This window comes from Herpailurus yagouaroundi, unplaced genomic scaffold, assembly GCF_014898765.1.
Source record: "Herpailurus yagouaroundi ecotype Mexico unplaced genomic scaffold, PumYag 140, whole genome shotgun sequence".
NCBI lineage: Eukaryota > Metazoa > Chordata > Mammalia > Carnivora > Felidae > Herpailurus > Herpailurus yagouaroundi.
Genome location: NW_024412395.1, coordinates 50570015 through 50597129, shown reverse-complemented (window position 1 = coordinate 50597129; position 27115 = coordinate 50570015). Strand labels below are relative to the sequence as shown.

At 40.3% G+C, this 27115-nt stretch overlaps 1 protein-coding gene across 3 annotated transcripts in view; it reads left to right on the top strand.

The window, feature by feature from the left end:
* LRP2 (LDL receptor related protein 2) overlaps positions 1 to 27115 on the top strand; it is a 204789-nt gene that overhangs the window by 144457 nt on the left and 33217 nt on the right. For all 3 annotated transcript variants that reach the window (XM_040475304.1, XM_040475305.1, XM_040475303.1), the window contains 17 exons: positions 570 to 695; positions 2040 to 2159; positions 5080 to 5211; positions 7230 to 7431; positions 10899 to 11194; positions 12282 to 12798; positions 14139 to 14291; positions 14813 to 14983; positions 16455 to 16678; positions 18567 to 18744; positions 19711 to 19907; positions 21052 to 21297; positions 21925 to 22047; positions 23036 to 23155; positions 24404 to 24520; positions 25227 to 25343; positions 26216 to 26353. In XM_040475304.1, coding sequence (XP_040331238.1) covers positions 570 to 695; positions 2040 to 2159; positions 5080 to 5211; positions 7230 to 7431; positions 10899 to 11194; positions 12282 to 12798; positions 14139 to 14291; positions 14813 to 14983; positions 16455 to 16678; positions 18567 to 18744; positions 19711 to 19907; positions 21052 to 21297; positions 21925 to 22047; positions 23036 to 23155; positions 24404 to 24520; positions 25227 to 25343; positions 26216 to 26353 — 3177 coding nt within the window. The remainder of the gene's footprint in view (positions 1 to 569; positions 696 to 2039; positions 2160 to 5079; positions 5212 to 7229; positions 7432 to 10898; positions 11195 to 12281; positions 12799 to 14138; positions 14292 to 14812; positions 14984 to 16454; positions 16679 to 18566; positions 18745 to 19710; positions 19908 to 21051; positions 21298 to 21924; positions 22048 to 23035; positions 23156 to 24403; positions 24521 to 25226; positions 25344 to 26215; positions 26354 to 27115) is intronic.

Genomic DNA, 27115 nt, shown 5'->3' with positions numbered 1-27115 from the left:
CAACTGATGAATGGATAAAGAAATTGTGGTTTATATACACAATGGAATACTACGTGGCAATGAGAAAAAATGAAATATGGCCTTTTGTAGCAACGTGGATGGAACTGGAGAGTGTGATGCTAAGTGCAATAAGCCATACAGAGAAAGACAGATACCATATGGTTTCACTCTTATGTGGATCCTGAGAAACTTAACAGGAATCCATGGGGGAGGGGAAGGAAAAAAAAAAAAAAGAGGTTAGAGTGGGAGAGAGCCAAAGCATAAGAGACTGTTAAAAACTGAGAACAAACTGAGGGTTGATGGGGGGTGGGAGGGAGGGGAGGGTGGGTGATGGGTATTGAGGAGGGCACCTTTTGGGATGAGCACTGGGTGTTGTATGGAAACCAATTTGACAATAAATTTCATATATAAATAAAAATAAATAAATAAATAAAATAAAAATAAATGCCCCCCTTTCGGTCTTCCCAGCTATTTTGAGTCCAATAGGTCTATTTGTGTGGACGTTGTTAATGCTATATATATATGTGTGGTAGATACGTTCCAATATTTACCTGGCTGTCTTTTCTAAGCTGAACGTGCCTGCCTGCCTGGATATGTAAAATGTCAGACTACGAATATTTGCATTCCTCATTTTTACTTGTGTGACGAAGACAATGACTGTGGAGACATGAGTGATGAAAGCCCTGTTTTCTGTGGTAAGATAAACTTGTTTCTCTTTCTGTGGTTCCCGTGACGCATGTCTTCCGCTAATACATAGATTATATGGTCTGGGTGTTTGCGCTTTTTGTCACTGGAAATTGACCTCAATGGTAGATGCAGTGGGCAGTTCTTTTAGGATGTGATGAGAGGGGCAGTCCCACTCTCTGTTTTCTGGCTGGTTGCCCTACATATTTCTTCCAGAGAACTGCTCTGACACCTGACCTTTTACAGTTGCAGAGCTATTTCTCCCAGAGACGAGGGCCTTTTGTCTTCAGGAACCCCAGGCAGAATTTGTATGTCAAGTCCTTATATTTACTCCTAATATGATTATAATCACCATTAGTAAATGAAATACCTTTTCTGTCTTTTTAATATGCTTGAGTTTCAAAAATCTTTATTCCATATTTAGCAATTTGGTTCAAATATTTTTCCTGGGTTTGTAGACTGATTTAAAAGGCCTTTCTTAAGTTTGATAACTATTACTATAAATAGATGCATAATTTAAGAATTTACTAATTCTCGCCAGGCCAGGGTACAGTCTGAAAGCGAGTGTCAGTTGTAGTATAATAGCAGCAGGAGGAAGCAGAATTCAGGATTTAGCCATCAGACAGGGACACATAGATTGGAGACAGGGCTGACCTTTCAGGGACCTCTGCTTCCTCATCAATTTTACCCCTGGAAAATCATCAGATATTATGGATCAAAGCAAGGGAGCCTCGTAGACCAGAAGATTTCTAACACTTGATTCTAGTTCGTACCCACATAACAATTTAGAAAATACATCTGAACTAGAGTTACCTACGTTTACACAAGACAAGAATCAATATTCAAACATAGGCAGTGTCATTTACTCAAAGGTCCCATATAACAAGGATGAATAAGAACACAGATGTGCTAACTTTTTAGAACCATGGTCTCAACCCAGCCAAAGGATGTGTGTGTAGTGAGCTCAGATAGGGTCTTATGTTGTTTTTGCTTTTAATATTATTTCAGTAGAATTTATTTCATTTTAGGTTACAGCAGAAAACATTGAACTAAGTCTTCTTATACATTATTTGTGGTTTCGTGTGTCAAACAGATATTTTAACAAATAAAATTTACTTTTGGGTTTCTAGAATCTAGAAAGAAAAATTCTGGAAAACTGAAGCAGTATTGCCTGTCTTCTCTTTCTCACCTACATCTCCCTTCCTGTGGAAAGTTTATAAAAAACCCTTTTCCCAGGCCTCAGTCTTCCCTCCCTGGCACCTGTTACTTAGTTCAGAGATATAGGCAGATGGTTAAGAATGATGGGAACAAGCTTGTGTTTTACTCCTGGGTTTTACCTTGTTTTCATCCTCCAGCTACTCACACATGCAACAATGAGGAGTTTCACTGCACGTCTGGACGTTGTATCCCCAGACACTGGTACTGTGACGAGGAAGCAGATTGTCCTGATGGCTCTGATGAACCTGACACTTGTGGTAAGAGAGTAACAAGCAAGCATGACAAGCATTATGATGCAGCTAGAGAACCTCTTCCAGCTACTTCCACACACAGAGTTGGCTCATGGCTGCCTAATGTTTGTACTCTGCTCTTACTCTCAGTTAAGATGATGAAACCACTCAGCAGACATTCATTAAAAACCCATTTGTGTAGGGTACTGTGTGGGGAGCTGATCAGGGTGTGGAGGTTGCTGCCTAATAATCATGAAATGAGATTATGTTGGTGATACCCTAATACTGTGCCTGGCTTTTAAACTCCATTAATTTTAATTGACTGTGAATTGGAATTTCTGAATTTGTTTGAGTTCTGGCCCATATGGCTGTGGGAGGATCCAAGAGTGATTGGAATTATCATATATATGGGGAAGGGGCATATTATGGGCACATGTCCTCCTCCAGTTTATGTGCCGACTTATGAAAGTTAAGGTCCCAGGGTCATCTGAGTTTCCCAAGAAGTTTCAGAGACCCTCTGGTTGTATTCCTGGAGACAGTTGTGCCTATTTATTTGGGGGGTGCTATTAACCTTAAAAGTTCTAATCTATATCCGTGCACATTTTTTAAATATAACTGTCATTGCTTTTTTATCTGGCAATAAATCAGTCTACAAACTATGACCATGGCTGGCTGCCTGTCTTTATAATGTTGTTTTATTAGAATGCAGCCATGTTTCATCTATGGCTGCTTTTGTGCTACAATGGCAGTGTCAAGTGGGTGTGACAGAGAACATATGTCCTGTAAGCCTAAAATATATGCTATCTGGTTAAGAGAGACATATGCTATCTGGTTGCACAGTCTTCACATTCCTTTTTAATGGCAGTATGATATTCCATTGAGTGGTTATATTATCTTTGAGTTAACTGCCTCTATTTTAAGCACTTCGATTGCTTTTATCTTTTCCCTTAGTATAAATAGAGCTGCAGTAAAATCATTATATATAAAGCTTTTTATTTGGGGGGTATTTTCTTAGTACCATTTTCATAATTTTACAGCTGAATCCAGACTGTTTTCTATTCCCGTTTTCTCTCAGGTTCAAATACTGTGGCTAATAGTTGGAGAGTGGTTTTTGACGCTCTTTGCCAAGTTCTTTTTTCCCAACATTGAAAGTTTTGTAGAAAGCAAAGGGCATGTAGAGTTGTGAGGATCTATAAAGGAAATAAGTAACTGTTAGGTGAGTAGAATAGTGTTAGAGATTGGTTTAGATATATGAATGATTTGTTCAAATATATGAAGAGTAAGTATAGTTTCCAGACTTCTCCATGGGAACCAAAGTCCATAACTGCAGTTGGTACCAACTGCCTGTCACAATGAAATAAAGATAAACGCAGAATCTATATAGGAATACATTCTCACAATATGAAGGAGTTTTACTTTATTTTTATTTTTTAAAAGTTTATCTATTTTGAGACAGATGGAGGGGGGTGGTGGAACACTTGGGGGAGGGGCAGAGAGACAGGAGAGAGAAAAAGAACCCCAAGCAGACTCCATGCTGCCAGTGAGGAGCCTGACGTGGGGCTCGAACCCAAAAACCATCTGATCATGACCTGAGGCAAAATCAAGAGTTGCTTAACTAACTGAGCCACCCAGGCACCCCGGGAGTATCATTTTAAAGAAATAGTAAGATGTACACGAAAAAGCGAAATTTTCATTTTCTTAGACTTCTCTAATCTCACTCCCCAGAGATAATCACTGCTAAGGGTGAGTGTGAATTCTCCTTACCTTTTTCTGTATATCCTAATATATAGTTTCAAAAACACAAATGGAGAGCTCACTATGCATATTTGTCTGCAGCGTTGCCCATTTCAGCTTAACAACATCTTGTCAGCACTTTAGCAAACACAGAGCTACTTATTCCTTTGCCCTGCCATCTCAAGGATGGACGGCCCGTGTGTTGTTTCCTTTTCTTAACTGATGGATGGTGAGGATATTTCCATTTTTTCACTATGAAACATAATACTGGAATGAACATCCTTTTAGAAACCTCTTGGTGCATATGTGGGAAGATTCTTAAAGGCTGGATTTCTAGAAGTGTGCTGTGTGTGTGTGTGTGTGTGTGTGCGCACCAAAGGGACTGTGTCTCTTTGTAGGCTGTAGTCATGTGTACTCCTTCCTTAGCAGCTTATGAAAGGTCCTGTTATCCTTACTGTTATCATTGGGCTGCCTTTTTCATAGTTAAAATTTAATGTACTTTGCCCTAGGTTAATTTTGAGAGGCCCCTGGGTGTATGGACCTGTGACAAATAGTTGATAGGTACATGTGGGGTTATGATGGAAGAATTTGAATCAGTGATGGCTAATTTAAAGCATAAGGGTGTCTTATCAGTTTAATTCAACAAATATTTCTTGAGCACTTAGGTTCTAAGCACTTCCAGACTATGTCAGTAAAGAATTCGAAGATCCCTGTCCACATGGGGCTTATATTCTAGTGAGGGGGGACAGGCAACAAAACAAGTAAGTGAATTGTATAGCATGTTGAAAGGTGATAAGTGCTATGGAGAAAAGCAAAAAAGAGAGTGGAAGATGGGGATCAGTCATGCTGGGGGATGGTTTGTGCCAAACAAAATGTTTTTGAATGAAAGGTAGATTTAAGAATGAAATGAATGAAATAGTTATTTATACCCTCTTGGGAAAAGACTGTTATTCCTCTGTCATGCCTGAAAGGGAATATCGAGTCTCATCCTGGTAACAAAAGATAATGAGAGCTTTGCACTGTCAGTCAAGTACTTCAATCTCAGAACACTGGTCACTGGTACAACACTCCTTGGAAGACCCAGCATAGCTGTACACAGCTGGGTAATGCTCTGTTTCAGGTTTTTAGACAGTCTGTGGGATAGCAGGCTTCTGTTAAGATTTTTGAACTACAGACCACTTTTCCCCTGAGAGTGTTTTATATCTTTTCTCAGAGTACCATGAAGCAACATGTTTAAGTAATGAGTTCAAGTGTGACAGTGGGAGGTGCATACGAAGAGAATGGATCTGTGACGGTGATAATGACTGTGGGGACATGAGTGACGAGGATGAAAGGCACCACTGCGGTAAGTGAAACCATTCATTCCTCTGCAGAGTCACATTCCATGGAAGGTTGGGAGATTAGTTTTTGTGTCTTTGGAGAGTATGATTGTCAGCAGATTCCTCTTTGGTTGTGTACTGGTAAAATGTTACCATCTTTTTCCACTCTGAAATTGTTTGATAGCATCCACTTCAATGCTTCAATTTGATAAGAATTATTTTAATATTTTTTTGTCTTTCTCTTGCATTTAGCTAGCAGAAATAATGTCCTACATTTCTGAAGCAGATAAAGAGAACTCAATCTTTTTTTAAAAATTTTTTTAAATTTATTTTTTTTTATTTTTTAAGTTACATCCAAGTAAGTTAGCATACAGTGCAATAATTATTTTAGGAGTAGATTCCAGTGATTCATCCTCTACATATAACATCCAGTGTTCATCCCAACAAGGGTTTTCCTTAATGCCCCTTGCCCATTTAGCCCATCCCTCCACCCACAACCCCTCCAGCAGCCCTCAGTTTGTTTTCTACATTTAAGAGTCTTTTATATTTTGTCCCCCTCCCTGCTTTTATATTATTTTTGCTTCCCTTCCCTTATGTCCATCTGTTTTGTATCTTAAATTCCACATATGAGTGAAGTCATAGAATATTTGTCTCTTTTGCTTAGCCCTCTGGTTCCATCCACGTGGTTGCCAATGGCAGGATTTCATAAGAGAACTCCATCTTTAAACAGCTTTAAACAGTGTAGTAATTAACTGTGCCTCCAGTTTCATGTATTACCTTGTTATTTGGAGGAGTGGGTAGAGGGAGGGTCATTGCTTTTGAGTGGTTTGTGGAACAGACCATGGAGCACCGTTTTCCATTACCAACAGAGCATGGAACTCTTAGCTAAGATGTCTTAGAAGAGCATCTTTCCATGGTAAAACGATAAAAACAATGGCTTGCTGATGTTTGCATTTCATTTCATTGTAACCCCTTATGTCATTGGCTTTGGTGGTTGTCTCTAGCTCCACATGTACTCAGTGCATTAAAATGGGGAGTTGGCAGCTGCACAAACATAGCCTGTGGCATGTATTTTCCTCCCAGCTCCACTCAGCAAGACAGCCCCTCCTTTTGTCTCCCATTCATCCACAATGAAATTGGATAAAATACCAGTTCTTTCATTCTGCAGGCATTAATGATTATATATTAGCATCTCATCTTTTTCCTAACAGTTGTCATTGTTGCTGAAAACTCTTGTTGACATATTTCCCTCCTATATACCCTAATTCTACTTAGGTGGTAGCTGTAATGTAGTTGAAAAAGCCCTAAATTTTTAGAAAAAAAAAAAAAAAAAAAGACCTAGGTTTGAATCCCTAGGTCTTTAGAAAGGTCTGTGACTTGGACCCATCTGGTTAACCACTTTGAACTTTAATTTTTATCTGAAGAATTGGCATAAAAATAGCTATCCCACATTGTGTGTGTTTTTTTGAAAAGTATTTATTTTGAGAGACAGAGTGTGGGGGAGGGGCAGAGAGAGGGAGATAGGGAGAGAGCAAATACCAAGCAGGTTCTGCACTGTCAGTGCTGAGCCCCAAGCGGGGCTCGATTTCATGAACTATGAATTCAAGAGCTCAATGCTCAACTGAATCACCCAGGCGCCCCTCATGTTGTGTTTTTGTAATTACAGTTTGTTAGCCAAAAATTGTTATCAAGTATAGGGCATTTTTGGTGTAAAGATAACAAAATGGGAGTAGTTTTCTGAAGCTCCAAGGGAAATACATGATTTTAGATCAATTATATGGAAAACTAAGCGAGGTATTTATTTCCTACTTCTGAAAAAAAAAAAAAAATCCAAGGTCCAGAGCAATTAAAATGGAATTTAGAAGGTATTTTTTATTATAATCTTTTATTATGATAGTGATTTGTCTATTTGTCAATGTGTTTTTACCCTCATTTGCTTTCATCCCTCAGGCTATTAAAGCAAGAGAAATAATGGCTCAGAATGAATTCAACTGCTAGAATGAGTTGTCATGTGGTTTCTGATTCTTGTGTGCTTTGGTTTCAGACAGTCACAGCTGCTCAAGTTCTGAGTTTCTCTGTGCAAATAATGTGCCTCCATCCAGGAAGTGTATTCCCCAATCCTGGGTCTGTGATGGTGATGCGGATTGTACTGATGGCTCTGATGAGCATCAAAATTGCACAAGGAGATCTTGCTCTGGAAATGATTTCACCTGTAGTAATGGACGGTGTGTCCCACACTCATACAGGTGAATTGGGGATTAACAAATTTCTCAGTAACCTCATATGTCCAAAGGGGCAGGGGTAGCTTATCCATTAGGCATAGTGACCACAATGCCTAGGGTCCATAGAAATTTTAGTGGCCTATAAAAATTTTTGGATTTCTTTCAAAATCGAAGGAAAAAAATGAGAGTTTAGATCAAATAAAGTATTTTAACATACAATATTAATATATTTGCCTTTGTGCCAATGTGATCATTAAGTACAATTTTTACTATTTTCATGGAGAAAGGGGCCCATGATGGTAAAAGGGTTTATGGCTCATGAAAGTTACAATGTGGACCTTGCATAGAGGGCCAGGGAGATTAATGAAGTGGGCTTGATATAAGAAAATTCTTTCCAGAAGTAGGTGACACTCTTGGTTTCCCACTTGGAATAGAGGAATGGGTACAAGAAATTCCTCATTTTCTTCTCTCTGCTATAAGAAAAATAACAAAACAAACATGATCATAAATGGAGCTTGGCACTTACAGCCAATGAAACAGCGGGGAGAGGAAGGTGAGGTAAACTGAGAACACACCTTCTAGCTAAGAGATACAAATGCTGTTCAACATTGTGTGGGAGTGCTGATCTGTTTTTAGAGAAATTGGAAATATCGATTTTCATATGGAATAGTCTGATTTTAAGTGCTGGAAACAAAATTTAAAATCCTAAGAGCACTACAGGTCAAATAGATTCAGTGCCCAGCCTGCCAGCATCGGAAACCTCTCCTGTAATATTCTGTTGCTTGATTTCTTGTCACTTTCTCCAAGTGGGCCTTTCCAAAGGTTTATACTTTTTTGGTGCCCTGCCTTCTCACTATCCCCACATGGCCAATTTTTGGATATACAGGGAAGTAGAGCAGAAAAATGATGTGTGGATTTCAATCCTGATGGACTAGGGGAATAGTAAGAACACTAACAAAAGGAGGGGGTCCAGGAGGGAGTTGGCTCTATGTAGACAGCAAGTCTGATGTCGTGGGACTTCCTGAGGTGAAAATGTGTATCAGGCATTTGGACACATAGAACTGGAGCTAAGAAAAGATGTTGCATGTGCCAAGGTCTGTTAAAAGACATACATGCATACTGATAGCAACAGGAACTGTCAGCTTACAGTTTGCTAAGGAAGGAGATGGAAAAGATACACAATGCTGGTGCAAGATGAGAGCAGCCGAGCTTCTGGAACCATGTGCTTTGGGGCAAGCAGGCCCTCAACAGTACCCGGAAGTACTTCTGGAATCCAGTGTGGTACGGAACTGTGTGTTCATGATGGTAGTCCTGAGGAAGCCAAAGAAGGTCAAGTTGCGTTCTGTGAATGCTGCAAAAGGAGCAGGGACTTGGCATGATGACAAAAAAATGGTAGTGACGAAGCCCAAGTAGACACAGCTGAGAGTTGGTCGTATTGATACCCTGAAGACATTCAGGAGACAGAGCTGTCTCTTTTAGTAGTGAGATTGCATTTCAATATGCTTTGTCTATATTTAATGGATATGGATGTGTTCTGTAGATTTTAAATTTTTGTAAATGAAAGTGAATAATATATTTTCTCCTTATTTGCTCAAGAGTTATTTTATGCTCTTCTGCTATTTGTTCTTCTGAATTCAGTAAATATTTAGTATCATCAGTCTGAGATATATTCTGAAAACCTAGCCTTAGGAGCTACAGAAGAGAATTGTATCAGATCTTAATTTTTTATGTCAGATTCTAGATTTCTCTACTTCCTTTCTGAACTTTCTGAGTTCTGTCTCATTACATTACTACTGTGATCTTTCAGCTGACTTCCCCTGTCCTACCAAACTTTTATTGATTGCATCTTTTCCTTTCTTTGTTCCTTACTTCCTCCCATTCTTCCTCCCTCTCTCTCCCTCTCTCCCTCCCAAGTGGTTGTTTTTTGTTTTTGTTTTTGTTTTTGCCTCAGCTTTCTGAATTGCTTAGCCAAGAGCTATGGCAGAGCAACAACAACAAACAACGACAAATACTTCTTATCTGGACACATGAGCGATAGAGTCTAACATAACCCTGAGTTCTCTTCTTTTTGCCAGTAGTTGCTACTAAGAGCCCTCTTAATGTGCATCCTTTTGCTTGCTTGGCAGAGTGTGTGTTCCCCCATTTTGTATGGTGATATAGGAGATCAGTTTTCCTATTGATTTTTTTTTTTTTCTTGGCTCATTATGATGTTGCTGAAGAACCTGGATGAGGCTGAGTTGTGAGCAGCTTTCTGGAATATTGATGTGCTGTGATGTCCAAAAACCTGGTGATTTGCTTTTCTAAGTTCGGAGTTGGATCTAAACTATAGGATAGACAGCATCGGTGTTTCAGATCATTTGGAAATGAGTTAAATAGGTCCCAGGACACCAAATGGGGTTAAACCAGCTTCCTATGATCACAGCGTTTTTTTTTTTTTTTTTTACCGTTACATGCACTCATTTTGTTATGAATCACTTTGCCAGTGCCCTAGGTTTGTGGGTGGCATTGCTGATTAGCGACCTGACCATAGATCAGTTGTACAATTGACCACATTCAGCTTTGGTACCTTAACATCTTTTAATACTGTGCCTCTAGCTCCTATGCCCTCCATGGTAAATCCTTTTATGAACTATCAAACATTAGCTTTACCAATCCTTGTTCAAGATTCCTTTATACTTATGAATTCCTTTATTATGAATTTCATGATTCCTTTATACTTATGTTTTGTTACTGTCAACGAGACCCTCATCAGTAATCATAACTTTCATGGGATTTTGAAGTAATATAGAGAGGAGAGACCAGTCTGGCTCACAGAATTTCAGGGAACTATGTTGTCTTCGTGATGCCTGGGAATGCTAGGTCCACGGACAATAATAGGAAATGCCTTGTTCCTTTGCCCTCAGCCCATACTTAACTTTTAGTTTTTCCTCCTTCCCGTCACCATGACCACTCACATCTCATGACAAGTGGCAGGGTATCATAAATAAAGATGGAAGGAACAGGACAATGAAAACATTACTGCAATTGGAAGATATGTTAGGGGACACATAATAATCTCATCATTTATAATATATTTTCACTTGGGTATGGCCGCTTCTATCACATGGCTATGCAGGATATTTCCCGTGCCCATAAGTTGTCATCATTATCTGATGAATAGATGTTATGAACACCAAAACTATAAAAGTTGTGTTTAATTTGTCAACTGCTTAAAAATGAATATGATTATTTTTAATATCTCTAGATCCACATGTCTAATGGTAGCAACCAGCACCTGGGGAAATTATATGGAATGCTAAATATTAGATTCTTCTTGAGCTGGAGATTGGTGGGGTTCCCTCTCTGGGGGAGAAGGAACTAAGGACATGGGTGGTCTTGTTACTGAAATGGTTCACCTGATGTTCAGGTAGAAGAAGAAAGCAAAGTCCCAAGTAGGTGATAGTTGAGACTTGTCAACCTTTCCAAGTGTGTTACTGGGTCTCATTACACAGGTGTGACCGGCGCGATGACTGTGGTGACTACAGTGACGAGAGGGACTGCTTGTACCCCACTTGCAGTGAGAGCGAATTTACCTGTCAGAACGGGCTGTGCATTTATAAGCAGGAAGTCTGTGATGGGGAAAATGACTGTAGAGATGGATCTGATGAGGAGGAGCACTTGTGTCACACTCCAGAGACTACGTGCCCCCCTCATCAGTTCAAGTGTAACAACGGGAACTGCATCGATATGGTAAAAGTCTGCAACCACCTAGATGACTGCTCAGACAACAGTGATGAGAAAGGATGTGGTGAGTTTGGCAGAAGCTTTGGGAAAAGGAAAACAGGGAGACTGAATGTGGATTCTCAACCCTTTATGACTCACAGGGACTTCCCAGTCTGTCCTCTAAATAGTATATCACTAGGAAATTACTATTGCGTGTCTATCAGAACGCAAGGATTTCTTGGTATATAAGGTCAGTACACAAACATTGTTCAGCTAATTCATCACTTGGGCAGTTATTATAGAGAATGGAAGATGAACAAATTCATACCATTGGTAGTTAAACAGCATTGTTAAATAGGGCAAACAGTGTTGATTCTCTTTGAACCCTTGAAATGACTTGTTGCCTGAGCTGTCCCTCTGCTAGGATTCCTTTGTCTATTCATTTTCATCCTCAGGTGACCGAAGGGGGGAGAGTTTTAAACCTCCTCTCACTCTGACCTCCCCAGGTAAACCAGTTGAGCATTTATAAAACATAGAATTAATGGGAACATGTTATCTTCCCTGCGTAGTTTCTGGGTGAGCTTGGCTATGTGTCACAGGACCAGCTACAAGTACACTTAGGAGGCTGCTGGCCGGCTCATCCTATCTTATGAGAGCCAAATGTCTACATCTCTTCCCAGCTCCCTGTTCAGTGATGTCGCCCTGGTAACCTGGAATTGGTCATGTGAGAGAGTCATACCATGGAAATGGGAGATGCTACGACTCATAGCATTCCTCTGCCTTCGCGCCCTGGGGTTGGTCCCCCACCGAGATGCTGTTTTACCAGCATAACACCTGCCAGGCTCTTTCCTTTTGCTCTTCTTTCTCCTCTCTCCCGCCATTTTGCTTTTTAAATTATTAGTTACAAGGAGAGTAGCAGGTATAGGATTAGAAGTCAAACTTAATCTTACTAGTTATATTAGTTGTTCAAACCACCAGTGAAGCATTAAGTAGGGGAGGAAGTTGAAAAATGGTGACCTTTGAATAATCTATGGCCTTTAGAAAGCCCTTATTGTCTGTCTTCCTTTAGCATGTTTCATTAAGAATTGGGCCGTCGAGTGGGAAGCTTGACCCATTATGGTGGGTCCTTGGTGGACATTTTAGCTTCTCTAATACCTGTCTTTGACTTACAGGTGTTAACGAATGCAATGACCCTTTACTAAGTGGCTGTGACCAAAACTGCACAGACACCCTCACCAGTTTCTATTGTTCTTGCCGTCCTGGTTACAAGCTTATGTTTGACAATCGGAGTTGTGATGATATTGATGAATGCAAGGAGACGCCCTTTGTCTGTAGCCAGAAGTGTGAGAATGTAATGGGTTCTTACATCTGTAAGTGTGCCCCAGGCTACCTCCGAGAACCAGATGGAAAAAGCTGTCGGCAGAACAGTAACATCGAGCCCTATCTCATTTTTAGCAACCGTTACTATTTGAGAAATCTAACTCTAGATGGCCATTTTTACTCCCTCATTTTGCAAGGACTGGGCAATGCTGTGGCATTGGATTTTGACCGAGTAGAAAAGAGACTGTATTGGATTGATGCAGAGAATAAAGTCATTGAGAGAATGTTTCTGAATAAGACAAACAGGGAGATAGTCATAAACCACAAACTACCAGCTGCAGAAAGTCTGGCCGTAGACTGGGTTACCAGGTAAGAAAACATGGAGGAGCTTTTTAAAAGTTAAAAGGGCTTTTAAGAAATATTATAGGCAATGTTTTCAGCTTTGTAAAAATATTTGTTTGTCTATTTATTTGAGACAGAAAAACAGAGTGAGCAGGGGAGGGGCAGAGGGAGAGAGGGAGACAGATTCCTAAGCAGGCTCTGCACTGTCAGCTCCGAGCCCAATGCGGGGCTTGAACTCAGGAGTCGTGAGATCATAACTTGAGCTGAAACCAAGAGTCGGACGCTTAACTGACTAAGGCACCCAGGTGCCCCTGTTTTTATCTTAGTAGAGAATTGAATCCAAGCTTGTGGACACCTCATTCATCAGGATTTACCCAACTGAATTAACTGGCAATGCTTGTAGATTTCTGCATACTCATTTCCTCATTCTCATCCTTAAAAGGATGCTGCCATGCTAATAGTTAAATAGTGTGAACATCCAGGTTGGTTGGAACAGGGGTCCCCTCTTGCAAGGAGACACTCATTCTCCTTCCAGTTGGAACTGACCATCAGATATTAAATGACCCTCAAATTCTAGGGGGAATTGAATCCTTTGCTTTAAGACTCTGGTGAAAGTCGTGAACCTCTTGCTGGATAAAAGCACTTAGAACATTTACACTCGCACAACTTTGCATTGGTTTTAGAAGGTTCATAGATCCCTCAAAGCCTCACCTACGCTGATGGTAGATTAAGGACCACAGATTAAGAATAGAAAATAAATGGATTTTACTGAATAGCAATATATTTAGAACTGAAATATCCTTGAGGTAGAAGTTTCTAAAAGATTCTAATAAGTGTCTGAAGGTTCTTAAGTTTGATTAAGTAAGATTGCCCAGAATAAGTAACTCATTTTGTCAGCCCAGTCTGACAGGGCCAGGGAGGGGTAAGGTTTCTCTGTATCTTAAGGTTGTCATAATTCAGAGTTCCTTCGCGCGGTCTCAATAATTCACTTAGACAAGTCTGCTTCCTCGGCTCTCTCATATGACACTAATTGCTTTCCCTTCTGTGACCCTGCTCCTCTAAGCCTTTACATTGCCTGAGAAGGATGCCCTATGCTGCATTAAGAAAGTAAAGCCAAAATCCTTATTCGAGGTGTGGCCCCAGAATTCCCTATGTGACAATCTCTTTAAGGTGGGAATCTTGAATCTTCTGTTGCCTCATTGCAGGAAGGTTAGTTTCCTGTTTCCCCTTGCCCCTGTTTTCTTGGGGGAAAGTGCCTTCTAGCAGCGGTCTTTGTGATTCCACCATAGTACGGATAGGAAACTTGGTAGCTAAACCGTTTAACAAGCAAAATGGCTTTATTGGTAACTCCTGGCCTTTCATTTCAGAAAACTCTACTGGGTGGATGCCTACCTGAATTGCCTCTCTGTCTCTGACCTTGATGGTCGATACCGCCGCAAGTTGGCCGAGCACTGTGTGGATGTCAACAATACCTTCTGCTTTGAAAATCCCAGAGGAATTGCCCTCCACCCTCAATATGGGTATTGTCTCCCTGTCATCTTGGGCTCTTCTCTCATGCCCTTATTCTGCCTCTGTAACCAAAAAGGCTGTTCACATACTTATCTCAAGGCCAGTATCTTGCTGGGATTTGTCTTCTGCTTTTCTTAACTGGTAAATGGTTTAGTTATTATAATGGGTAGAAGCATGGCATACTCAAATGATATTCATCAATTGTTCTGTTTGCTATGACATACCATTTCACTTTTCAAGTCACCTGTTTTGGCTGCATGCAGAGAAAATTGAGGTTAAAAAAAAAAACCAAAACACCACCTCTACTGAACTCTCCATGTGAAACCCACTGAAATCCCCAGTTAATCATGTTCATTCTTGAGCATTTCCTATACATCATCCTTTTTAAAGATTGTTTTCTGTTAGTTCTCTTTCCTTTCTGAGAGACTCTGTAGCATGTCAGTTCTATGTCTCTATTTGGAGAAAAGCTATGTCTTTTGGCTACTGACTTCTTTCGGCTTCAAGGACTGACCCTTTGTGTTTTCTCCAACAGGCATGTCTACTGGGCAGACTGGGCTCACCGAGCATACATTGGGAGAGTAGGCATGGATGGAGTGAATAAGTCTGTGATTATTTCTACCAAGATAGAGTGGCCCAATGGCATCACCATTGACTACACCAACGATCTACTCTATTGGGCAGATGCCCACCTGGGTTACATTGAGTACGTACAGAAACAGGATAAAGTAAACTGGGCAACTGTTTATTCCAGGGCTTCTGTTGCCAGTGTGTTATTCCCAGGCAGCTTCTAACTGCCTGTGTGTTAGAAGTCACTTGGAAGTCATTTCTAAACAAAACTGCCTATGGGCAATTCACTGAGCTCTGTGGTTATGGTATAGTAGAAAGAATGTGAAGATTGAAGCCAGATAGATTAGGTTTTTGTCCTGGTGCCTTCATTTCTTATTGCTTTTTCATCTAGGAAATGGAGGTAGTGAACGCTCCCTTATTATAGACAGCTTGGTGCTCAACTCGTCTTAATTTTCTTATCCCTTTTTTAACCTGTTTTTTTTTTTAATTTAATGTTTATTTTTGAGAGAGAGAGAGTGCACGCGTGCGCGCATGAGTTGGGGAGGGGCAGAGAGAGAGGGAGACACAGAATCTGAAGCAGGCTCCAGGCTCTGAGCTGTCAGTGCAGAACCTGATGTGGGGCTCAAATTCACGAACCGTGAGATCATGACCTGAGTTGAAATAAGATGCTTAACCGACTGAGCCACCCAGGCACCCCTAACCTTTTTGTTTTTAAAATTGAGACATATAACATTGGTCAAGAAGGTCTTGAAGTTTTCCTGTAAGTTACCATAAGTTATCATGTTTTGGAGATATTTTTAATATTGTATGCCTAACATCAAATTTCTTAGCTGCTAGCTCGTTCCACTTCCCATTTGAGTTTTAGGGTCTACTCTAAAATTGATATCAGTATTTTGACATAGACTCATAGCAATGAGCAAGGCAATAGAACTGGAAGGACCTGGAAATCTGGCCATAGATGCTCTGTGATATCTTGAAATCAGAAAACCTCCTCTGGAATTTTATGTCTGGAAAAGTACTCATCAATAGTGCCCAAGGAATGATTCATAATAAATGTGCTGCCAGGGTATGCAAAGTGAAGCCTTCAGGCCTATACTTTCACTCAGTTAGTATATTCCTTGCAGGTGACACTGAGAACCTCGCTGTCTCTTAAGAACAGCTTCTCCTCAGAAATGTTCGTGAAAAGGCAAAATCCCAGCTTTATATTGCTATCCTCTGATTTCTTCCAGTGACTTAGGACACAAAAATTATGTCCATCCCAGGATATCCAAAGGATGTTGAATGGAGAACATTAATGTAAGAGGTTATAAGCCTATAAGAGCTGAACCAGCTGCATCTGTAGCAAAGCAACCATGGTTAGGATTTAGGGATTGTTGAACTCCTGTGGCTATTCCTATTTTTTAAGCATGGCTCTTGTGTTCAGCTAAAATATGTTTTAAGTTTGGTTTTTGTTTAATTAGAGTCTAAGAGTTTCGGGGAGGATCTGAGTGGGCTTCAGTTACCACTAGAAGGTGGAATTTTATTAATTGATTTTTCAGTTCATCTATCCCTAAAGCTATTAGAAGAAAGGAGTTAGCTTCATTAAGTGACTCTTCCTCCCACCCTAGGTATTCTGATTTGGAGGGCCGCCATCGACATACCGTGTATGATGGGACACTCTCTCACCCCTTTGCTATTACCATTTTTGAAGACATTATTTATTGGACAGATTGGAATACAAGGACAGTTGAAAAGGGAAACAAATATGACGGATCAGATAGGACTGTCCTGGTGAACACAACACATAAACCGTTTGACATCCACGTGTATCATCCATACAGGCAGCCAGTTGGTGAGTACGTGACTGAGAAGCCTGGCCTAGTTGCTTTAGTTTCTATGCATGCCATTCTTATTTCTTTAAGCATAAACATAATTTATAAAGAGAATGACATCACTTGTTAGTGTTTCCTGCAAAGCATATGGGAAAGGCTGCTTATAACTTTTTTTTAAAATTTAAATTCAAGTTAGTTAACATACAGTATAGTCTTGGCTTCAGAAGTAGAACCTAGTGTTTCATCACTTACATATAACACCCAGTGCTCATCCCAACGGGTGTCCTCCTTGAAGCCAATCACCCATTTAGCCCATTCTCCCACCCACCTCCCCTCCAACCCTCAGTTTCTTCTCTGTCTTTAAGAGTCTCTTATGGTTTGTTTCCCTCTCTGTTTTCATCTTATTTTTCTTTTCCTTTCCCTATGTTCATCTGTTGTGTTTCTCAAATTCTGCACATGAGTGAAATCATATGATGTCTGTGTTTCTCTGACTTATTTTGCTTAGCATAATACTCTCCAGTTCCATCCACCTTGTTGCAAATGGCAAGATTTCATTCTTTTCATTGCCAAGTAATATTCCATTGTATTAACATACCGCTTCTTCTTTATCCATTTATCAGTTGATGGACATTTGGTCTCTTTCCATAGTTTGGCTATTGTTGATAGTGGTATATAACTTTTTTTCCCTTAACATCTGGTTTATTCTGGGCTTTTGTTTTTAATAAGAATTAACAATTGTTATGTTGCTGTAGTTACTGAGCTGAAGTATTTGGTGAGAGGACTGAAGTATTTTAAAGTGGGTTAAAAATATCATGACATTTCACCCCTAAATACTTAAGAAAGCACCTTTGAAAAATAAGGGCATTTCCTATGTAACCACAATAAATAGTCATTCCATAATACCAATCTATTAAATGATTGATTTAAAGGAAATGTTTAAAAGAAAATTACAATAATTATAAAACATCATTTATTAAGTGTCTATTTGTGTATGACATTTTATGTGTTAAACACATGTTATGCTTGTCATCTGGAAGGTAATAATGTTAAGAGCAACACAGTGTCTCATAAGTTAGGGAAAATTTTTTCTTTTGAACTAATATTCCTCATCATGTAGTTAAAACCATTGTATAATTTAAAGATAATCTAGCAAAGGTCTGGAATATGCCTTGGGGATAGAGTGGATTTTGTGGGCCTGCTTTGTTGTGGTGTTTTGTTAAAACATGATAAACTTATAAGTAAGGAAAAATGAGAATTGGCAAAATAAGGATATTCAGGTCCTCCCACCCCCCGGAAGTGAATACTTTTGATATTATTTAAACAGAAGTTCAAATTAGGGGCGCCTGGCTGGCTTAGTTGGTAGGGCACAGACTCTTGCTCTTGGAGTCTTGTGTGTGAGCCCCATGTTGGGGATAGAATTTACTTAATAATAAAATATAAGTTCAAATTAATCTTTACCTCCAAGTGATGACCCAGAATATTAGTAAAGGTGTTACTGCACAGTTTACCTGTTCACTTCATTCTTGGCCATACTTCTATTGCCCATATTCTCAGAATGAAAGAAAAATTTCTAGCATCTGCTAGAAATTAAAACTGTTAGGTTCTGGGCACATGAACTTAAGCTAAGTTCCCCACCTGATCTCCAAAGACTTTGAGAAACACATATTTTCTAGTCCTAAACACCAGTGGGTATGCCTTACTTCTGGTAGCACATAGATCAGTTTTCTCAAAGCATAGCATTGCTTACACAGTTCTACCATCTGTCTTATTTATGAATTTTTGGAAAAAGCATGTAACTGGGATAATGATTTTTCGTATGAGAGGTGACTAGTTTGATTAGGTGAGCAGTCAGCTCACCTGTGCTTGATATTTTAAATGAATGAACATATATTTTCCTTCTTTCACTAGTGAACAATCCCTGTGGGGCCAACAATGGTGGCTGTTCTCATCTCTGCCTCATCACAGCAGGAGGAAATGGATTCACCTGTGAGTGTCCAGATGACTTCCGAACCATCCATATGGGTGACCTCAACTTCTGCCTGCCCAAGTGCTCTAGCACCCAATTCCTGTGTGCTAACAATGAAAAGTAAGGCTCTCTCTTCCCTCACCCCACTGCCTCTCCATCCCTGTGGGCACCCATTGAACTTCGAGGGTCCAAAGGATGGGAATTTCCTAATAAACTCAGATTTTGGGTAATTAATCTGGTTCGTTCGGAATGCACCAAGACTCTCTGTCTCCAAGTTCAGATAATATCTCCCATGAATAGAAGCTATTTATTAACCAAAAGGTCATACCTACATATGCAAGTATTTATATTTTAGAGAGAAAGCAAGCTGTGTTTTTTATTTTTAATAAATTGTTCTGGGTATCAGGCCCAAGACTGTATATGTGCACACTGAAAAATAGTCCTCAAGAGTTGTAGAATTTCTTTCTTTCCCACTCATATACTGGCCTAGCTTCTTAGTTAACTATGCCAGAGGATCCAGGATTATACATTCAAATCCATTTTTGATCATTTGTGTCTGTTACAAAACATGCCCACAGGTTATTTCCCTAACAATGGCTGTAGGCCACTGATGACTGAGTCAGGGGGAGGTGTTAATTCAGATCATGGCATGGAAGATTCAATGGCAGATTAGTCTGCTTAAGTAAAATATCTTAGATCAAGGATCTAGCATATGCCTATCTTGACCTAAGCTGTCAATAAATGTAAGTGCCCTCTACCTTTCCAACCAATACCTGTATGCCTTTTATGTCACCCCAGCAGATATTGCCAACCAATTCCTGCTACCAGAATCACAACCCCAAACACACACTCCACTGTCTTCTGTGGCAGGAATTTAATCGTTAGGTCAAAGCATTTTTTCCAGCATGCATTTGAGTCTTAACCAACCTGTTCCATCTTATCTAGTTAGTTATATTTTCTCTGAAAATACACCACAGTAAATACTCCTGTGTATTATCACCTGGGATTCAGGTTTGACATCTTCTCTCTGGATAGCCTCTCCTACCAAGTGTTTTGCTAAGAGAAGTGCTGCGTTTTGTCTGTCAGGTGTATTCCTATCTGGTGGAAATGTGATGGACAGAGAGACTGCTCGGATGGCTCTGATGAACCAGTCCTTTGCCCACAGCGCTATTGCCCATTAGGCCAGTTCCAGTGCAAGGATGGCAACTGTACCAGCTCGCACTTCCTGTGCAACGCTCACCAAGATTGCCCTGATGGCTCTGATGAAGACCAGATTCTTTGTGGTGTGTTGAATTGCTTTATGCCTTCTTTGCCCATTTCTTTTTTTTTAATTTTTTTTTAACGTTTATTTGTTTTTGAGACAGAGAGACAGAGCATGAACAGGGGAGGGGCAGAGAGAGAGGGAGACACAGAATCGGAAACAGGCTCTAGGCTCTGAGCTGTCAGCACAGAGCCCGACACGGGGCTCGAACTCACGGACCGTGAGATCATGACCTGAGCTGAAGTCAGACGCTTAACCGACCAAGCCACCCAGGCGCCCCTCTTTGCCCATTTCTATAGCAGATTGTGTGCGATTGCGATTCTGTGGGGATTTTCTGCATGCCATAACCCAAAAACTAGTCCACAGTCCTAGAAGAAATGTCGCGTCCATACTATATTTTTATAAAGTAAGGTCTTTATAGGGCAAACAGTTGAGGTAGGTCGTATGTCATCTGCATTCCGTGATTCTTTACCATGTGCTCTGCATAGAATCCTCCTAGGGCGCTAACATTGAGGGCGAAATGAGGGTTTCCCACTCTCATTTTAAACAAGGACTCTCGTGTGTAATATTTATTTGTGTTTTCATTTTTTTTTTTTATTTTTATTTTTCAACGTTTATTTATTTTTGGGACAGAGAGAGACAGAGCATGAACGGGGGGAGGGGCAGAGAGAGAGGGAGACACAGAATCGGAAACAGGCTCCAGGCTCTGAGCCATCAGCCCAGAGCCTGACGCGGGGCTCGAACTCCCGGACCGCGAGATCGTGACCTGGCTGAAGTCGGAGGCTTAACCGACTGCGCCACCCAGGCGCCCCTGTGTTTTCATTTTTAAAAGCCAAGAACGAAAAACAACACATTAATAACAACAAACGTGAAGTTTGAAACACGTTGTCCATTAGGAGAACAGGGAGAGGAGAGGGTGAATTTAGTATGCCATCAGAGAGTAGTCTTGAACCCCTAATTCTGCATGCAAGAGAAAGATATTTATGAATTTGGGAGACGGTCATAGTCAAAAGAGTAACTGACTATGTAATTGTGCTGGTTGACAATAAGCGCATTAGGACATGAGTCCTCTGAAAAGAAATTGTGATCAGGCTCTCCAAGATCCATTAGCATAAATTAGGAGCTTCTTTTCCTAACACCTTGCAACGCAATGCCCCTGCTTGCAGAGCATCACCGCTGCGAGTCCAACGAATGGCAGTGTGCCAACAAACGTTGCATCCCAGAAGCCTGGCGGTGTGACTCGGAGAACGACTGTGGGGATAACTCAGATGAAGATGTTTACAACTGTGCCAGCAGGATCTGCCAGCCAGGCTATTTTAAGTGTGCCAATAACCACTGCATCCCTCAAGGCTGGAAGTGTGATGTGGACAATGACTGTGGAGACTACTCGGATGAGCCGGTGTCAGAATGCAGTAAGTGGGAGGGACATGCATGACCCAGATCAGGAAACCAAGGGGCCCCTGCTTTGGCCCCATGGCACACTTCCCGTTGGCTCTCCCTGCTAACTCTGGCACTGCAAGGCCAAGTATGGCTTGCAGGTGGAACCAGACCCAGTTTTGAAAGTGTCTGATTCCTCCTCTCGAGACCCCGAATATCTTACTACCCAGAATATTTTGTATGCTTAGTGCTTTCTCATTTGAGCCTTAGGGCAACCCTGTGAGGTAGGGAATGTATTACCAATTCCCATTTTATGGATGAGGAAACTGAGGTTCACATTAAGTGGATGATCACATTTGTATTTCGTGGTAGACTCGACACCCAGGTTTCTTTTTGCTTCAAGCCTGGTTCTCCCCCACCCCAGCCCCCATAGTTATCCTGTAACACAAATGAGTGATACTGGGATAGTGAGGAAACTTAAGACACTTTCTGTTCTTGGTAAATAGATCACACCTAAAACAGACACATGTTGCCAGAATTAATCCGGTTGGTAACATGATAATTGTTACTCCTTAATATGACAATGGGGAGGTATCTTTTGGTGCTGTTTTCATGCAGGACTGAGACTTCAGTTCTGATTTTGCTATTTCCTCTCTTTTCAGTGAGCCATCGCTGTGACAACCATACAGAATTCAGCTGTAGGACGAACTACCGCTGTGTCCCACAGTGGGCTGTGTGCAATGGTTTTGATGACTGCAGGGACAACAGTGATGAGCAAGGCTGTGGTAGGAGGGGTTGTGGGGGGAAAGCAAGAAAACCTAAGTGTTAGGTGTCATCTAGGAGATGAGAGTGCATTTCCCGTGTCATTATTGTTCGTCTGTTTAGCTCTGGAACAGCACCTTCTGATAACATGGTACATTTTTGTAGCATTTTATCAGATAATGGGGGGAGTTTAATTTATATCATCTTAAATGAAATCCCATCCCAAAGGATGTTGTAATTGGGCAAGATGTTAAGATATCAGGAACTTATATAATTTCTTCTAAATGTGGCATCCTTATTCACACTTGACAAGTTTAAATTGTCTAATTATATAGATTGATTAAAATTGATGGAAGGATGGTACAGAAAAGATGTGGTATCTGTCTCTAAAAAAATAATTCATCATCAGAGTATTTCTTGTCTGAAGATTTTCATATTCTGAATGTCTCTCTGTCCATACCATCTATTAGAAAGCTGAAGTCACCCCAGCAACATTGACAGAACTTAGGGGCAAAAGGCCCAATGAATTAATACAATCTGTCAAGGTTAGCCATATACTTTCACTTGAAACCCGAATGTCTGTGAGTGTATATGCCAGGCTTAGTTGGAAGAGAGTAAGGAAGATAACAGGTTATTTTAACACCGAATTTAATAACACTGAATTTAATCAACTAAAGGCAATGAGATGGAAATGTTCTATTAGCTCGTGGCATCACTTAATCTTCCTTTCCAGGCCTTTGTTGCAAATTTACAAGCCAGATACCAGTTCATTTTTTGAGCAGTTTCTATGGAAGAGAATGAATCTAATTTGTAGCAGTTTCAAGCTTAAGTAGGATAGGTTCAGGTTAGCCAAAAGAGGGATATTGATAGTGCATGTTGCTGGCGTTCCTCTCTGGGAGCTTTAAGTCTATGGTAGCATAATTCTCAGATTGTCTCGCAAGAAAGCCAGCACTACCTTGGCATTTCTTGACCTTTGGCTTCTGAAATCTTGGCAATGACTGTGCTTTGTAGAGGAGAGGACGTGCAAACCTTTGGGAGAATTCCGCTGTAATAACCACCACTGCATCCCTCTTCGCTGGAAATGTGACGGGCACAATGACTGTGGAGATAACTCAGATGAGGAAAACTGCGGTGAGTGTTCAGGGTTTTGTGTGCCACTAGAGCTGTGATGCTTGTTCTTTTTGTCCATAACTCAGTTGTCTATGCCATTCTTCCTCGATGGGTAGGATGACAATGACCTGACCTCTTGCTTTCTGCTGACTGCTACATTTCTACTTTTTCTTTGGATAAAGACATAAACATCTCCTTTTAAGATGCTTATAATGAAATTTGAGGAGAAGGATGTTTACCCAAGTATGTTTTTTGCTTGTTAAATTTATTTATATCTAACTTTTTCTACAAAGAACTTGAGGTGACTTATAATAAATCAAGGACAAATATAACAAGATAAATAGAATAGAAAGAAAAAAATCAGAACAAAGAGAAGTTAAGGAAGGAAAGGTGCTAACCCAAAGACTTTGCTTCTTAAGCACTTGCACCAAAATGGCCTTAATAGCAGAGGAAAGAGATCTTGAAGGCTAATGGTTAAATGACTGGTCAGGTTTTAGTTCCTCTCTCCCAATGAAGGTGCTAACTACAAAGAATTGGATAGGGAGGTCAAGAAAAGGAATCCAAAGGTCTGGATCATATCAAACTAGATAGTCAGTCTTGAATAACTGGATGTATTCTGAAAACAACTTTAATGAGACCCTGCCCTGAACGTATTATTAGTGATTCATGATATACATTTCAATTTCAGATCGACTAATACGGAATGCATTCTTTTTTTTTAAGTTAGCCTCACACTCAGTTTGGGGTGTGAACTCACAACCCTGAGATCAAGAGTCATATGCTTCGCTGACTGAGCCAGCCAGGTGAATTGTAATATGGAATATATTGTAACTTTGGTCACCTTTTGGAAATAAGAAGTGATCACCGTTTGCCATAGGCAATTGAGAGAATCAGAATGCTGATTGCACCTGCAAATATCAATTGGCTAAAAACTTCTTACATGAAAGTGTGATCCACTGGAATTTTAAATTTGAGAAAGTTCATGTTTAATTCTATTGGAGGTTATCTAGACTATCATGAAATCAACAATTATCTTGAGATTAAATCATATTTGGACAAACCTCTTAATAAAGGTCATTCTTTATATTCTTAAAATTGAGTTAGAAGGTCTCATTTTGGAGGGCAGACAGTCGGCCAGCCCAAGCAAATTGCTAGGACTTGGGACACAGGAGTGCCTTGCACACTGAGGGTATTCAGGCCAACTCACAAGTCTGTCTTCTGTGTGTGATTCCTGGTCCTCACTGATGGCTGTGTGGCTTTCCTTTTCAGTCCCCCGGGAGTGCTCAGAAAGTGAATTTCGTTGTGATGATCAAAGCTGCATCCCCTCTCGTTGGGTCTGTGACCATACCAACGACTGTGGAGACAACTCAGATGAACGAGACTGTGGTAACTGTCAGAGCGCTTTGAGAGGCTTACCAGGGGTTGTGGTAGTAGGGTCAGCATTGTTGACAGAAGTAAGGACTTCAAATGTGACTTTATATGTTTTTTCAGGGTAAAACAATTTTTTTTTTGTAATATGTGTTATATGTAAACCTTAGCATAACACAGTACCTTCTGTTCTGTATTTTCTATGCTTTTATTCTTAACTTACAGCAATCTTGATTAATACAAGGGGGAAATGGCAAGAGATTTTTAAAAATCTCATTTTAACTTAAACATTTCCTAGGAGCAGACTTCAGTCTGCATTGTCCTTATAAATGACAACAGCAAATACGTTCTTTTTTTCCTACTGCTCCCCAGAAAGTGGCCCTCAAGGATATATTACTATAGTTCCCTGGTATAGAGGCCAGAGGATTAGAATAGGAATCATAAACCCCAAGTGATTTTTTTATAGCTCTTTACTCATTAAGGGTTGGGTCTGGGGATTCAGATTTGTGAGAGAAAGCTGGAGATTATTTAATAGAGGAGAGATAGGTTGTTGAGTGGGGAAAGTGTATTTTTTGAGAGTTTATTCATTTGCTAACCACAAGTTGTGCATTTGCTGTGAGCCAGTCACAAAGTTTGGATAGTAATGTGATGAAGTACTTACTATATTCCATGGACCTGACTGAGAATGACAAGGCCTTCTGGAATGACAGTCTTTTCTCTTCAGAGTTGAAGACCTGCCAACCTGGATATTTTCAGTGTCAGAGTGGACACTGTGTGCCTGAACAATCAAAATGTGACGGAACCGCTGATTGTCTGGATGCCTCTGATGAAGCCACCTGTCGTAAGTTCTAGGCACCTGTGGTGCTGTTTATCTGAAATGAACACATATGGCCTAGTAGAACCTACCTCTCCATCAGCCACCACTTCTTAGATGAGAAAGCCATAGGGATTTTCTATGCATTCATTGATTATCTATCAATGCATTCATTGATAATTATAAGTTCACTTGGGATTTGAGTCACTGTATCCAAGTAGTTCATAATAGTCATTCAAGTGCATTTCATTAACAATATTTTAAATAGAAAATATAGTAAATATCTGTGCTAAGAAAAATAGTTACACATTATTAACTATGATACAAATCATTAATTGTAAAAAAACACAGGTAAACAAGAATATTTGAATAGATGGATATAAAGAACTTGGATTGGGTAGTAGAACATTCTGAATTTATAGCACTAACATTTTTCTAAAGTTCATGATGGCATAAAAAAGTTCTTTAAAACAAAAGCCAATGTGATCTTCACATTTTAGTTTTTATGAATCACTGAATGAATATTCATTGTTGTTGATTGTCTGTGATGGATATTATTGATGTGATTGCCACATCTTGAAACCTGGTTTCAAAGAAACTGTATAAATGGATGATGGGTAAAGCCAGTACTGAAACAGCTGAAGAGTGGTCTTTGCCTCTAAAGAAGAAGTCCAGTGCTATCCACAGAATGACTCACGTCTTTGAAAACTGGGATTGGACAACTGTCCTTAAGAAGTATTCCCTCATTATTCCCTCATGGTTTCAGATAGGCAACAGAACATCTTGATGAATAAGGAAGAGCAGGCTATAATGGAAAGGGCTAAAGGAGAAATAGAAGCTAACTTTTCAAAACTAGTACTTTTTCTAATAATTTGAATTTGTCTCCTCCCCACCCACAGCCACTCGCTTCCCCAATGGTGCATATTGCTCGGCTACTATGTTCGAATGTAAAAATCATGTTTGTATCAGGTCATCTTGGAAATGTGATGGTGATAATGACTGTGGCGATGGCTCTGACGAAGAACTTCACCTGTGCTGTAAGAGGCAGAGAAAGGGCGGGTATGGGAGTGGTGTTATCTGGCAAAATCTCAGAGTTTCTTATGTGGAGCATGTGATACCAGAGAGCAGTTGGACAATTTTTGAATACTAGATGCATGAGTGGCATCACTGTGATTGTACTTGGTCTTTTGCCTTAAATCTGTGTTTGAAACATTCATCACTATTCATTTTTAGCCCAAGGATTTGACAAAAATGCCATGTCAGAATATTTCCTTCCCTTCAGAGAAATTTGATTAGGATGCATTATATTTTCACAGTGGCATCTCAACATTTTTCTTGCTACCTCTTTTCTTGTTAGGAACTGTACATGTTTTGTTTTGCTTTAACTTAATGGATCTTGAAAAATATCTTAAGTATGTGTAACTTTCGGAGAAGTCCTTAGGAAGTTGCTCCCTCTGTAAGATCAAGTGCCCACAGCTAGTAAAATTAAACCTTGGAGAGGCAGAGACATAGCCACATGAAAAAGTAACCAACACTGTTTTATAGTGTTGCACCTGTCATTCACAGCAAAGTATTTCTGCAACAGTTCTATTAACAATAATTCCAGTGCCCCTGGGTGGCTCAGTCAGTTGACTATCTGACTGTTGATTTTGGCTCAGATCATGATCTCATGGTTTGTGGGCTCAGCCCCCCCCCCCCCCCCCGCATCAGGCTCTGTGCTGGCATTGCAGAGCCTGATTGGGATTCCCTCTCTTCCCCTCCCCTGCTTGCACTGCTCTCTCTCTCTCTCTCTCTCTCTC